A 14512-nucleotide genomic window follows, 5' to 3' on the forward strand; every position below is an offset into this window, starting at 1 on the left:
TAAACGTCCCCTAGACTTCTCAGCGGTCTTATTTCCCTGTCACACACTCACACTCAGGTTGTCTGTCACCTCCCAGACGAGGCCATGACACCTTGGACACCTCTCAGCAGGCAGTGCCTCCCTCTGCCTCCCTTCTCTCTGACAGGTTGACATGGCACAGAGCGGTCGGACATCGATGGCACTCGGACCAAGAAGTCCGTTCTCTTTGCTGTGACCTCAGATTTGGACGCTCGTGTCATATCTCCGTTCTTCCCCTGGTGCAGTGCGCTGCTGTCTTGAACTAGGAATAAAATCCTTTCTAATGTCTACTCTCAGGTCTTCTGTCCTTAGCTGGCAGTTGTCTCTCACACTTCATCGCTGTAGTATGATCTGTAGCGGGATGTCAGGTTTTCAAACTTAAATCAATTCCCATCTGATGATTGCAATGACCTAAATATGGCGATTTAAACATGTTATATGACAGCAGCTAACAATCATTTACATTATAATACAATCGTCATCCTACATTACCAGCAATAACAACAAATTGCTTCACTTGTTTGACCAACAGTTTTTCTTAGTTAGTTTCCTTATTTGTTCTCATCTCTCTAAAAATATTGCACTGTACCAAATGCCAAATACCATAACAATACACAAACTGTACAGACAAATAGAGAAAGGATAATTGCCAACTCCTTTGTTATAGAGTTGGCTTAATAAAGTTTGAGCTTTGTACTTGTAAAATGTCAAGAGACACATTCAAAGTTCTTTCTACACAGTATCATGGTGGAGTCAGGTTATTTGTCATCTACAGTTCGGGGTCTGTAAATCTACTGCTGAGGGTTGAAATGAACACAATGGAAGTGGAAAAAAAAATAAGACAATTGTGCACACACACACACACACTGATGTACCACACACATCTGGCTATTCTCCATCTGTCAGAGAGCCCAAACACCCAGCCGTGCATGAAAACGGCCCAATCCTGACCCAATACTCGTCCATAGAGGGTAGACTCATTGTGGAAGTCAAACAACATGGCCTGCACCCAAGCACACACACACACATATCCACTGATTTAGACACACTCACACTGACACACTGTGTCTGTCAGGGTTATGCTCCCGTTAACCCTAAGAAGTTCTTCCCTTCACTTTGTCAGACAGACAGACAGACAGACACACACACACACACACACACACACACACACACAAGAAGAACTTCTACAACACTGACTTTTGCTGTTTATTCAGAACAATAGCAGGGCTCTGCCTCTACTCCTGGGTCAAGTCCTGTCTTGTCAGACGCTGTATCCTCTTTCCATTCAACCTGATGGTTGCGAGTACCACAGGGGCCTGCAATGGGAACCATGTTAAACACATTCACCCTGCAGTTAGACCTGTCTGACGTACAGAGAACAGGCTCGTCTTTCACATCAAACGACCATACAACCAAACCCCACGCCTATAATTCAACAAACTCACTCAAACGTGTTTAGGTAAATGTTTACTGTTACAGACTGTAGGAAATACCTGCTCAAGATTTTATCCAACTCATTTCTCCTTTCTTGCATTCTATTACCAAAATCATATATCATACATTATTTGTCTCACCGATTAAAAGAATATTTTGTTACATCTACTGTCCAGCTGCTGTGACTTTCAGTCAGATTACAGTTGTTTCTTCTAGAAAGTGAAATCAGCAACAACAGAATCATCCACAAAGTCGTACCATATTTACACTTTCTGTCATCCATAATGCCATCTTCACATTTAGCAAGCTTGATTAGAGGCTGTGTGTGACAAGCACAAAAGAGCAGTTGAAACAACACATTACATTAAACATCTGACAGACTATCTACAACTGTGGTCTATGTGTGTAAACTGATCAGACCACACGTGTATATGATGTTAGCGCGTGTACACACCCGAGGCAAAGCAAAGGCAAGGCAAAGGCAAGGCAAATCAGAAATCAGAAATTAATAAACCTATTTAAGCAATAATGTCCACCCACCAAGCAGAAATAGGTCTGAACCTAAACAACTCTTCTGGCACAACCTCAATGTGACCAACGAGCATGTGAAAATATTCAAACGCCAACCAGCGTGAGTGTGTGATGACGATCAGAGACAGTGTACATGAATTAATGTGTGACCACTGCGACAAACTTCCCACCACCATTAAAAACAATGGTGGTGGGAAGTTACATGTACATGGGCTTAACATCGACTGGGCGGGCCAATCCTGCCGGCTCACTGTCGGCACGGCAACGAGCGCTATCCTGGCCAACATCTGCTGCACGACCCGGGGCCACTCAGAATGGGTCTTAATCCCCACACAGCCATGTTGTGGGGGAAAACATTCTTTCCTTTTAGTGACTGCAGACAAACAGGGACAAGCGCTGTTGCTGGTAACCTGCAGGCAACCGGCCTCTTGGAAGGACCCAGAATTTTGTCGGTTACGTGGCCCCCAATTGTGCCACAGACCATTATGGATGTGCAGAGGGGTGTGACCGCCAGCATCGGCAACGAGTTGCCGTCACTGGTCCAGTTGGATGGATTTGGGGTTTGAAGTTAATGAAAGGTGGTGCGAGTGGGATAGGTGGGGTTTGTCAGCCAGCCTCGTTTTGCTAAAACAACAGCAGCACTGATAAAAACGTGAACCACCTTCCACCCCCTCCTATGCGTGCTTGCTGCCACATCAGCTGGCTGTGGATGCAGGACACTGCTGCTGCCACATTTCTGGTCATCCTTGAGTGACTATTTTTAAAAGTGTGTTTGCTGCTGTGAACAGCAGAGGGAAAGGAAAGTGAGCTTTCAGGGAACATCAGAACATCATCATGTGGCAGTTTGGTGTCCCCTTGTGGTCACTCTGAAGGAGCACACAAACACTCTTATTTACACATAAAAACACTTAGATACACACAAGAAACATTCAAAATCATAACACAACAAGTGAACAGCTCCTGTCTGAAACAAGCCATGATCCTTCACTGTTTGTGATAAATATCTTCCTTAGTGGTGGTACTCAGAGGAAATGAAGACACAAGCCCCATCAATCAGTCTATCAACTGCTATGAAATATGTATTTGTCTTAATATGGAGTTTGATTCCATCAAACCTATTTCACGGACCATTTCCCTATGCAAACACCTCAGGGAGGAAGAGGGAGAGAGAGAGAGGCACAGCGTGGTTGAGGCTTGTTCAGGGGAGGAACCATACCTCTGAGAATGGCTTGGTGTGTATACATTATGAGATTTAATTGAATAGTTCTGCATCAGTGCGAAGAAGTTGGTGTGTTTGTAGAGCTTTGCGCTATTTCAAACTGAGGGTTTGGTTCCCCTCCCCCCACTTCCCCATAGCAAGCCAACACTTGGCAAGAAACAAAGTCCCTCTCAGGTTTCAATCACACACAATCGGTGAATCTGACAGGTAGTACGTACATCAAGGCAGACTGGAAACATTTGTACGCCTCCAGGCCTCGTCCTAAAAGTGCCAAAGCCACACAGTGACAACAGCTCAAATGGATATGGCTATTTCTGGATGCAACCAATGTAAGATATCTCAGCTCAACAAAGGCTTATGTGGAAGATGTGCTCTAGTCAGTGTAAAAATGGGGTTGGAAAAATCTCTTTCGATAGACAACAAAAATTCAGCTATAATTAGGGCACAGCATAGAGAGTGATTAGATTTCGCTACACAGGAATGAATAAAGGCCAAGCATGCATCACTCAGTTATATGGGTAAGAATTTGGTTTACAGCAAGTACGCTATGGATGCAAATTTTGTCTGAAGTTTGTTTCTACATGACATGTCAGTTCCAGATAGATGAGGCTTTTTAAAGCTTGAGCAGTAGCACTCAAACTGTCACAAAAGTTGCATTGATAATGATCTCAATAATAGAAGAACATGTTGAAAGCTAAAAGAACTTAACTTGACTTGCCTTGACTATTTCCCCATGAGCACTGTCATCTTCAGCATCCTTCACAAAAGGGAGGCACAAAGGTTTTACATGTGCCACAGTATTTCTACAGTATTTCTTTCCCTATAATTTTCAAGATGCTCCAGTGTTGCACTTATCTTTCTTCTTTTATAAATGTCTCTTACGTCTTTGTTTTTCCACTTTTATTCCTCCTGCAGTAACTAACTATTTGAGGAAAGGTTGTTTCAGAGACGCTTTGAGAATGTAGTGAGTTTAGCCTTTCAAAAAGCTTACGAGCCCACTCGCATGTCTGAGTAGGCTCACACAAACAAACAAAGTGGAGTCATTCAGTTTCATAGTTACCAAATTTCAGTAAGACAGCATGAATGAATAATTTTCAAGTCATATGCAAAGTTCTTAAATGTAAGACTGCAGCTGCAGCAACAAGTGTGTTTGGACAGTTTTCACTACAAAATCGATGAACACCAGTTTCCAGGTTCTATGTAAGGAGAACTACAGCCATACACTGACACCTAGTGGATTATTATGGCTACTGCAACTAAAAGGACAAGGCCACAGATTCATTTTAAACACAGCTGCTGTCTGTGTTACAGTGTTGGTAAAAAAAAAAAAAAATCACTGCTCCATCTGATCTAAAGCTCATCAACTAATCTCATACAGGAACATGGCACAGATATGCCACAGAGAGCAGTGACAATCATGCAATTATCTGCTGTCTTTGTGTGTTGCTTGCGTATTTAGGTGGGTGCGCTTGTGTGAATGCAACCTGCAATCTACCGTGTCTGCTGGTACAATGTGAGGGCTATTTGGTCTAGCAAGGCAGATAAGATACTGATACTGAGGCTGCTGGGCGTGCTGGCTATCTGCCTGCCAGCTGCCAACGTGACAGGGTCACTCAGGTGCACTCTGCGAGGACAAGTGGGGGAGCAGAATAGGAGGTGATAAACTAGGAGAGGACAGAAAGGGTGGAGATGAGGGAGGTGAAACGATGATGGAACAAAAGAGGAGGAGGAAATCGAGTGGACAACGGACAAAGAGAGGGGTCAACACAGGAGACACGCTGTGGAAAGGTAGAGAGGCTGCTGTTCATGCACTTATTAAGATTTTCACAGCTCAGAGTGTGACAGTTTACTCGGTATGTGTGCAGATGTATGCATAAAATCCAGACATTGCTGAGCTTTGAGCATGTTCACACACCATGTGCATAAGTGTATGCATGGGTGTGTGCAGCTTAGGGAATTTATGCATGTGTGAACTTTGCCTACTATCCTCGCTTCTGTGGGGCTCCAGGTTTGGCCTTGTGCTTGGGATAAGACACCCACAATGGTGACTGTTTTCACAGCACACACACAGTGGGATCAGGCCGACATGGCAAACTGGCACCAGATATTATCATGTGCGCCGCTGCTGTTTTTGGTTTCATTCCGATTTCCTTTTTCACGGAGACAAAGTATGCCTAATCCGCTCATGTCAACCTGACTTTGGAGACTGCTAGAAAAGAAAATAAACACGGGTCTAAATCGTCAAATAACAGTCACAGCAACGACAGATTCTTTCAAAGGTCCATTTATGTAAAAGTCATAACTGTCACAGGCCTTTTTTAATAAAAACTTTAGGGGGTTGCGGGACATTGACGTATATAAGTTCATGGCACATTGCATCACCTTATTATGGCTTCATTGGCATCACATTCCTGATTGTGTAATTTAGCTGCATGGAGAAAAAGAGCCAGTCAAAGAAAAATCCATATTTCACTGACAATACTTAGTTTACCATTTTGCTACCTAACTTCTAACTATAAACAGCTACTGTAAAGAGGTTACTAATCTTCTTTCACTTACTCACTTTCAATTCATTCACTGTAGATACATGTTTCACTCTGTCTTCCATAGCAACGAAGTTAAACAGAATAACGAAAACAAACTACAGCATATTTCAAGGTTCTTTCAATCAAAGTAATATAACCACAGTGTGATCATTAAGCACTATGCCAGCCAGCAGACAGCTGTGAGCACCTGTTTGGCCCAAACTGACACCTATGATAGACACAAGCACATGGCACGCAGTGGGGTACAAATGTGAGAGGAGCTGAGAGGAACACTGCCAGGCCGCGGCAGCTGCTTTAAACAGCCCTGAATCAGGCTTTCACACAAGAGCCTTTTGAGAAGGGAAGCATCCGTGTCAGTCCCTGTCACTGGCAGGTGGGGGCACAAAAATGAAAGACAGCTTTGGGCTTTGGATGGAGAACTGGTGGTGGTTCAGGTTCATTCTGTGCCATTAGTTTTATTTATTTTCCATCAAATGGCATGCTATCAGACTTTCTGCAGAGTAGAAACAGAAAAAGAAATTTTAATCTCTCATGAGTAAAAGGAGTAAAATTGTATTGTGATAAAAATGGATTGGAAAAAACTATTGACGTGTGTTCACATCTTTTTGATAACTTTCCAGCAAAATCCCCTCATGCCTCTCCTGCGCTTATGAATAAATTAAATCCCGGGGGGGATGTAGAGGATGTGTCATTTGTGTTAGTGATGTTGTATTGATTGACTTGGGAAATTCCTTGCAACAGGTCAGAGGTCAGAGCCACCTGCAGAACAGCAGCCCTGCTATTTATTGATCATGGGTCCCTAAGCTCCACTGTGTGTGTCATGACATTATAGACTCCAGCTGTCCACTCCAAATGTCAATATGTCAAAGATTTTTTTTTAACGCCAGCCATCTATTTCTCAGAGCAAATGTTCGCCTTTGTTTACATCTACGTTATCTCCTTGATTGATCTTTAAATAATGCCCCTTTGTACAAGAAACAGGAGACTGATGAAATTAGCGATATAGACTCATGAAATATTTTTTTTTATTTAGACTCAATATGACAATATGATGTTACAGCTATTGGTGCCATCAGACATTGTTGAATCTAATTTTATTGAAATCAATAGTAATGAGGGTGGCGGCTATGGGGATAGATGCACTAAAGACCAGAGTATGTTCTTAATGAAACAGTCTGCACGACATGTTGTCCGTTAAAGACACAATAATACTTTGATTATTAGACAAAGGTGCAAACTTTAGGCTAATATTTCCTTGAAGACATTCATAGTGTTAAATTCAACATACAAAAAGTGATCAAAGCAACTGTGTTAATGATAAAAAAGAGAGGCTAAGCAAGAAACGAGCAAACAAAACTCTTACTGCTTTGGAAAGAAGAGTGAGAGAGAGAAAGAAGTTGTCTAAAAAACAGAACCAAAGCAGAAAATGATGCTTGTGCCACACCCACCAATACTTACAAAGAATCTCAACTATAATATCATTTGGCCCAATATTCTAAGCAGCAGACAGCCAGCCAAGTTAGCTTACAATGAGACCACAGTCTGACTCCAACCAGGTGTAACGCCATCTTCTGTGCTTTTTGTTCAAGTCATGTAATGAGCCCGTAATGAGGCCATGAAAGATTGATAACCACGCTCACCTAACACCAGGCTTCAATAGGGTCCTTCCTTTCAACTCAAAACAAGATAGGAAAAAGAAACACTTTACACCTCCTTTGGTGAAGTAACAAGGATGAGGAGACTACTTTAAAAACAAACTGGATCATAGTCTCAAAATCTTTCAAACACATTTTATGATGCATGCAGCGAATTAATTACATGTGATATTAATGGAACAATAAAGAAATATTGGAAGTCTTTTCCTTTGTAAGGTTTTTATCAAAAGCCTTAAATCATTCGTTATGCATCAGAGAAACTTAAGACTGAATGCTGCTGGCTGACATTTACTGACCATTTCAAAAAAGTTCAAGCAAGAAGCATTTAAGTGAAACCAAGACAGGGAGCCTAAATAGTGTTTGAGTGCTAAACACCACTCTCACGGATACAAGGAGGGAGGGATGGAGAAAGACATGGTGAAAGGTGACGGGTTACAAGAGACAGGTTACCATCATCGACTTACCTTGACTATTTCAGTGACGGTAACTGCAAACGTTTTCAAGCTCTCTCCAAGGCTGCTCAGCTTCCTAGCTTGTTGAAATTAGCATTAATAACGGAACCACAAAACCTAAAACACGCCTTTGACTGCAAACATTTATCACTAGCTGGCCATCGTTGTTTGCTTATGATGACACGTGAATAGCAGTCGCTGTTCGCTCCGGCTGTTTAGCATTATCCAAACTTAACAACCTGCTTTCCACTGAAAACTCATTTTAAAACGCATTTAGCATCATGTGAAAATGTGAACGCAATTAGTCGCTCTTCGATTCATCTGACCGCAGAAGTTTATTTTCTGTCTAGCTTCCTAACGAGTATTTAAGCTAAAGTAACTCACAAACTGTACTCCAGATGCTAAATGGCTCTTTGGATACAAGTCGCTTAGCAACAACAAGCGGCTCTGCGGTGCTAACCAGCTAGCTCAGTGGCAACCTCGTAGTAGCCGGCTAGAAGATTACTCTACAATATCATGTCGAACCCTGCTTGTAAAGCCCTACAGTCGTTTAATAATGCTATTACCAAGAACGGAGTTTCTTGAACTATCTAGAGTTTAAGTTTTTGTTGAGCCTGGATTGTTGTTTTTGATAAAGGACTACACTAACTATTTAAAAACTACAATTGCCCGGATATTCAATCTGCCGTCAAAAGGTTACAAGTGTCGTGACCAGCCGAGGTCTTATATAGGAGGGACGTCCGGGTTCAGCGAGAAGTGGGAGAGAGAGCCTGTGCAAGCTGACCTGTAAGCATGGTGAGTAGAACCAGCAAACACACTGGATATTCCGTCTGCTACAATGTAATGCAGATGAACCTGCAGTTAAGTTATTCCAATTGATACAGTAAACACTTGGCAAAGTTTGAAATTAATCAGATTGATTTTAACGGTGGTGGTACGGCTCGCGGCATGGCGTAACCAAACCCGTACATACTTTAAGTTTATTTTGTGTAAAAAGTCAGTCAGTCCATGTGTCATATTCATGTATGTAATTTGCTTCTTTATCTATTATTTGATAGATTGAGTCAGTGCAGCTGAATGAATGGCTAACGTGTCGATGAACCTGAGTATATCCTAGTTTTCTTATGTAACAGTTGGTTGTCTATGGAAGGCAGAGTCTATTTTTGAACTGACCCCCTGTTTTAGTAAATCCTGTTGACAAGAATAGACACCCAGCCCACATGCGCTGGACAATTAAAATGTCACTTTCATACCTGTGGTCTTAGTGAAATCAGTGCTAATAGTACTAACAGCAGTGTTCTTTGCCTTGTGTCTTGCAGTCTGAGCCTATTAGAGTCCTGGTGACCGGCGCTGCTGGGCAGATTGCCTATTCCCTGTTGTTCAGCATTGCCAAGGGAGATGTCTTTGGCAAAGATCAGGTAACGAAAGGGCCTTTGTCTTTTTCACATTTGCACACTCATTTCCCTTATTTCGTTAGGCAGTGTAAGGGCAGCTGTGCAAGATATACGCAGGATTCAGTCAACCCCCAGTAAATGGCTATGAATCACAAGTTTTCCATGTCTGCGGGTGACATTGAATAGATGTCCCTGTAGGAAGTGATCAGATTCCACCTGCTCATGCATGCGCCCTGGGACGAGCCAGGATTGCCCTTGAAGTTAGTGAAATGGATCTTGTGCCAAGAGTCTTAGGCCAACTTTAAAACCACTTGATCCATTTGACACAGGCCATAGTCAGTGAGCCACAGGGCTTAAGCCTTCACAGTCTGTTCCAGAGACAACACAATCTCCCACTGTCTTGACATTATACGTTGTAATTTAGATTTAAGTGCGTTTAAATTCAGCTGTCATGTTTTATTTATTACACACCACTCATCCCATGGCCTGCTCCTTCCCTCCTCCTCCTGTCAGCCAGTCATCTTGCTCCTTTTGGACATTACGCCCATGTTGCCAGTCCTGGAGGGTGTTGTCATGGAGCTGCAGGACTGTGCCCTCCCACTTCTAAGAGGTAACTATGTGAGGGTGGGACAAATAATTGACTCTATAAAATAACACGACTGGCATCAAATATCACAGTTCTCCTTAAATATGTAGATTATTTGATTTTCAGCTTCCACACACACAGCTATATATATATTTATATATATAATATTTTCAGTTAAATGACTGAGAATGAGAATATTTTATTAGTAGAGATGTATTCTTTATTTAAAGTAGGTGATATCCTCTTAATTTACACAACTAATGTGTTTTAGATGATTGTTTTGCTGACTGATACTGTCATTTCTGTGCATGCTGTTTCTTCAAACTTTATTTCAAACTGTTTCATGTTAATAATGTAACGCTCAGATTATGTGTATCTTACAAGTCACGCCCTAAGCAACTGTATCTCTGTCCTCAGTCCTAAACATGTGCCATCATGCCAGCATGTTTCACATACAGTAACTGCTTCTGCATGCTTCTCAGCTTTCTTGAGCCTCTAAATGTCACTGGGACAACAGTACGCAGAGATCTGGGTATAGATGTAGTAGACAATGTAGTAGGGGAATGTTGGGCTCTCTCTATTTTACAATTTAATTAAAGAGTTTGGTCTAGACCTGCTCTAATTGGAAAGTGTCATGAGATAACTTTTGTTGTGAATTGGCGCTATATAAATAAACTGAATTGAAAATAAACTGAAATAGACAGGTTTATTTGAGGTGCTTTACTTCTGTGAATTCATACAACTTTTGCTTGCTTGACCTCAGGGATGAATAAAATCTCTCCTCTTTGCTGAGCAAACAGACACTGAATGGAAGGATCCAGGGCTGTATTTGTTAAGCATTTCAAAAATCACTTCTCTGGATCTTTTTTATACAAACTGTGCTCCATTTGGCGACATCATCAAGGAATATAAATGCTTGACATGACAACCTTTATTTTAAATTATTTAATATGCACAGTATTTGATGGTTAAACAGAGTCACAGTTGCTACATCCCAAACAATTAATGCTGCTTTTGTACTGCATATCCATGTATTCATTTTAGGTTAAATTGTAAATTATTGTTTTTGCAGAACACGCCGAGTTTTGTAAAGTCATTATCCCTGACAAATTCAGTCAAGGATTTTGGACAGCTCTGCTGCTCTCCTAAAGGTTTAAGACACTTGATAAATATGGGTCCTGGTTGCCATTAGGTTTTTTTTATTTTTGTCATCAACTACTGTCATGACGTGAGTCGTGAGGCGCCATTATGTGCCATCTCCATTGTGACCTGGAATTTTTCCTTTGAATTGGTGCTGTTCTTTGCTTTGTTTGAACATGGGCTGTGAGAGGCCCCTGTATTAACAACTGTGCTGTAAAGACAACACTTCATGCACCGAGATGGGCCCTGTAGCCATACAGTAGAAAAGTGGTCAGAAGTTTTTGTTTTTGGCTGCAGATTGTACAATGTAAGGGCTGTAGATTAATTAAACTATGTTTCGACTGGTTCCCTATAAACCTCACTTTCGCTTTCCTTCAAGCTTGAAGTCTCATGGTAAAATGAAGGTTGAGTTGCAATCCAGTCAGGGTGGCAGCCTGGCACCATTTCTATCTGCTTTCGTGTCCCCATTAGAGATTAAATGACTGGATAAACTTGTACTTGCACTGTTGCGACTCTGAAGAAACATAAAACGATCAGGTTGTCTTTGTTGTTGGGGGAGGGTGGTGGTTTTTTGTCTGCATGTAAGATAGCAGTTGTCATTATTGATCATTAGTTGTCCTTATGAGCATAACCTGTACATCGTTATACTACCTACTTGCTTCCAGTTAAGTGAGAATCTGCCAACAGTTTCGTTTTGCAAAGGAGTAAATGATGACCCAGAATGCTGTTGAGGTGTGGTTTAAATGTTGCTTTTAGATGTAAAATGTGACAATTTGTTTTACATCGAAATATGAATCCAATCTATTTTCCCTCAGAGATTGTCCCCACTGACAAGGAGGAAGTGGCCTTCAAAGACCTGGATGCTGCCATCTTGGTGGGCTCCATGCCCAGGAAGGAGGGGATGGAGAGGAAGGACCTGCTCAAAGCCAATGTGGCCATCTTCAAGAGCCAGGGAGCCGCCCTGGAGAAGTACGCCAAGAAGACCGTCAAAGTAATGACAGGCAACGGCGTTTAGACACACACAGACATGCAAATTTATGTCCACTTCCCTCGTTTTCGACTTGCGTTGAGGCTGTTGGGTGAAACTATTCTGCTTCTGACTAAAGTGCTGTGTGTTACATTGTTTTGCGGATGTAGAAATTTTCCCTATGTCAATGTGGAGAGTTTATGCTGAGTTGGCTTAGATGAGTCTCTTGAGTTGTATTTTAAAGTGTGTGTGTGTGTGTGCGTTTTCAGGTGCTGGTTGTGGGAAACCCTGCCAACACCAACTGTCTGATTGCAGCCAAGTCTGCTCCCTCCATCCCCAAAGAGAATTTCTCCTGCCTCACCCGTCTGGACCACAACAGGGCTCGCTCTCAGGTGTGCTCCTTCACACTCTGTTGTATTTCCAGTTCTGTTCACGCATTAAACCCAGATCTTTAGCTCTCACACTCTTTCTCTGAGCTGACTGTGGAGCCTGAATTTGCTCTGTCCTTTATGCTGCGGTCTCATAGGTGGCGATGCGCTGTGGCGTTCCCGCCACCCATGTGAGGAATGTGATCATCTGGGGCAACCACTCGTCCACCCAGTACCCAGACGTACATCACTGCGTGGTCAACATGTCTGGTAGTGAGCTCGCCTGTTTTGATGCAGTCAAGGATGATGCCTGGCTTAAAGGAGAATTCATCGCTGTGAGTTAAAGGAGATTGACTGTAATGTATTTGTGCACTCCTTCTCTGTTAGTAACACTGAAATTACACTGGGTCTGCTTAAGTATCCAAAAATCGCCTTTTTAACAAGCTATTCTGGCCACATTCCCATTGACTTCCACTTCATGTTCATGTAATGGTCTATGTTCTTTTATGGCAGACAGTGCAGCAGAGAGGCGCTGCAGTCATCAAGGCCAGGAAGCTGTCCAGTGCCATGTCTGCAGCCAAGGCCATCTGTGACCACATGAGAGACATCTGGTCAGGCACCCCTGAGGTAAACATCACATACACTGTACTTATGATGTGGCAATGCTTTTTACTTTGTCAACAACAATAGAGGAGACTGCACTTGCAAAACCACTTGTGATATGGTAAAGTGGATATGAAAAATAAGATGAGGCAGAATCTAATAGGCTAGCTGAAATTATTGACAAATTGAGATTATAGTTGTCAAAGCTGATTTATTAGTGTATTTTAATGATTTTTAATATCTCTTACAATCTTGAGAGACCTTGACAGACCTTGAATTACTGTAGATTAAGTTTTATGTCCCTTTTGTTATTCTTGTCATTTTGAGACTTGTGGAGCAAACACAGTTATTCGTATATGAGGTGTTGATGAAGGGTTAAATGACATCATGTCTAGAATAAGTAATATTGTGTTTGAATGCAGTTTTCACCAGTTTGTGCTGTCTTCCTCTTTACTTTCTTTTGTTTTCAGGGTGACTTCATCTCCATGGGCGTTTACTCATCTGGAAACCCCTATGGAGTCCCAGAAGACCTCATCTACTCATTCCCTGTCCAGATCAAGGTGAGACTGATTTAACCTCGTGTTTTACCCCTCGGGCAGCTTGCAGTGGGTTTTGAATTTAACTAGTAGCTAGCAATAAACTACATTGTCTTTGTCCTCAGAATGTGAAACAGTATGTGGTTTTAAATGCCGCACTATCGGTTAACCGTTGAACATTAAGGTTTGTAAGCATTCTCAAATACAAAACTTATGAAAGTGTGTCTGTTTCCTCAGGACAAGACCTGGAAGATTGTAGAGGGCCTGGAGATCAACAGCTTTTCGCAGACAAAGATGGACGCCACAGCAGCAGAGCTGATAGAGGAGAGGGATACAGCTGTGGCTTTCCTGGGAGTATGACTAGACCCTTCAAGGCCACCCAACCAGCACTTAGACAGCCCCAAAACTCCAGACGCACGTCTGTGATATGGCACTCCACCAACCCCTGCATTAGTCTATATCTGTGTGTGAGAGAGAGCGTGAGAGAGTGTCAGTGTTTATGAGTGTAAAGTTGGATCTGTACTTGTGTGCTGGGAAGCTGCGGTGTAGAAATGAGCCTGTGGACACCACACAAAGTTAGAGAAAAGCTTGGTAATTGTCTCCTTTTTGGTATGACAAGGTATTTGCACTACTGTGCTGTCTGTTGCAAAGTGGAACAAAAGAAGGTCATTCACAACTTTACTTGAATTATGAGTGGTTTTCCGGCATTAGGCTCCTTTTCAGGAGACAGAAACACCTGCAGCAAGGCCACTGCACACCAACGCACAAGTAAAACTCCTTCTAAAGTGTATAGTATATACTGAAAGCACACCAAATTTGTTACCAGCTCTTTTACATTCATCTTCGTCTGGGGATAAGTGAAACATGGATGATTGTTACATATAGTTAATGGTGCATTTAGTCGTTAAACACTGGAATAGATAACTTTTAAAAAAGCTGAACCAATAATAAAAAAAATAATGATACAGTTGATTTTGGTGGCTTTATTTGTTATCCAAGTGTGTGAATGTTGTCCTCTCACAGGTAAACAAATAGGTGCAATGTAGTTGGCATATTCAGTAGT

The 14512-nt window shown here is 42.0% G+C and overlaps 2 protein-coding genes across 7 annotated transcripts in view; one reads left to right on the forward strand and one right to left on the reverse strand.

Moving 5' to 3' along the window:
- The window catches only part of LOC124065949 (WD repeat containing planar cell polarity effector), a 66391-nt gene extending 57744 nt beyond the window's left edge, over positions 1-8647 (reverse strand). For 4 of the 6 annotated variants that reach the window (XR_006844518.1, XR_006844519.1, XR_006844520.1 and 1 more), the window contains exon 1: positions 7868-8645. The gene's annotated coding sequence lies outside the window, so the exon portion shown is untranslated. Of the gene's footprint in view, positions 1-7867 lie in introns of all 6 variants that reach the window. The other 2 variants (XM_046401923.1, XM_046401925.1) reach the window with 2 other exon arrangements.
- mdh1ab (malate dehydrogenase 1Ab, NAD (soluble)) lies at positions 7826-14414 on the forward strand. The gene is made up of 10 exons (XM_046401933.1): positions 7826-7848; positions 8551-8650; positions 9175-9273; positions 9763-9859; positions 11791-11966; positions 12212-12334; positions 12469-12645; positions 12824-12937; positions 13384-13473; positions 13687-14414. The coding sequence occupies exons 2-10, from the start codon at positions 8648-8650 to the stop codon at positions 13807-13809; spliced, it is 1002 nt and encodes a 333-aa protein (XP_046257889.1). The 5' UTR covers positions 7826-7848; positions 8551-8647; the 3' UTR covers positions 13810-14414.
- The last annotated feature ends 98 nt before the right edge of the window (positions 14415-14512 follow it).

The sequence above is a fragment of the Scatophagus argus genome, chromosome 10 (genome assembly GCF_020382885.2).
Source record: "Scatophagus argus isolate fScaArg1 chromosome 10, fScaArg1.pri, whole genome shotgun sequence".
NCBI classification, from domain to species: Eukaryota; Metazoa; Chordata; class Actinopteri; family Scatophagidae; genus Scatophagus; species Scatophagus argus.

Excerpts from the sequence above, each read along its gene's own strand:
- mdh1ab (XM_046401933.1), top strand. Across the intron at positions 9,274-9,762 it reads ATGTCTTTGGCAAAGATCAG|CCAGTCATCTTGCTCCTTTT; the intron begins GTAACGAAAGGG and ends TCCTCCTGTCAG. Across the intron at positions 12,938-13,383 it reads TCTGGTCAGGCACCCCTGAG|GGTGACTTCATCTCCATGGG; the intron begins GTAAACATCACA and ends TTTTGTTTTCAG.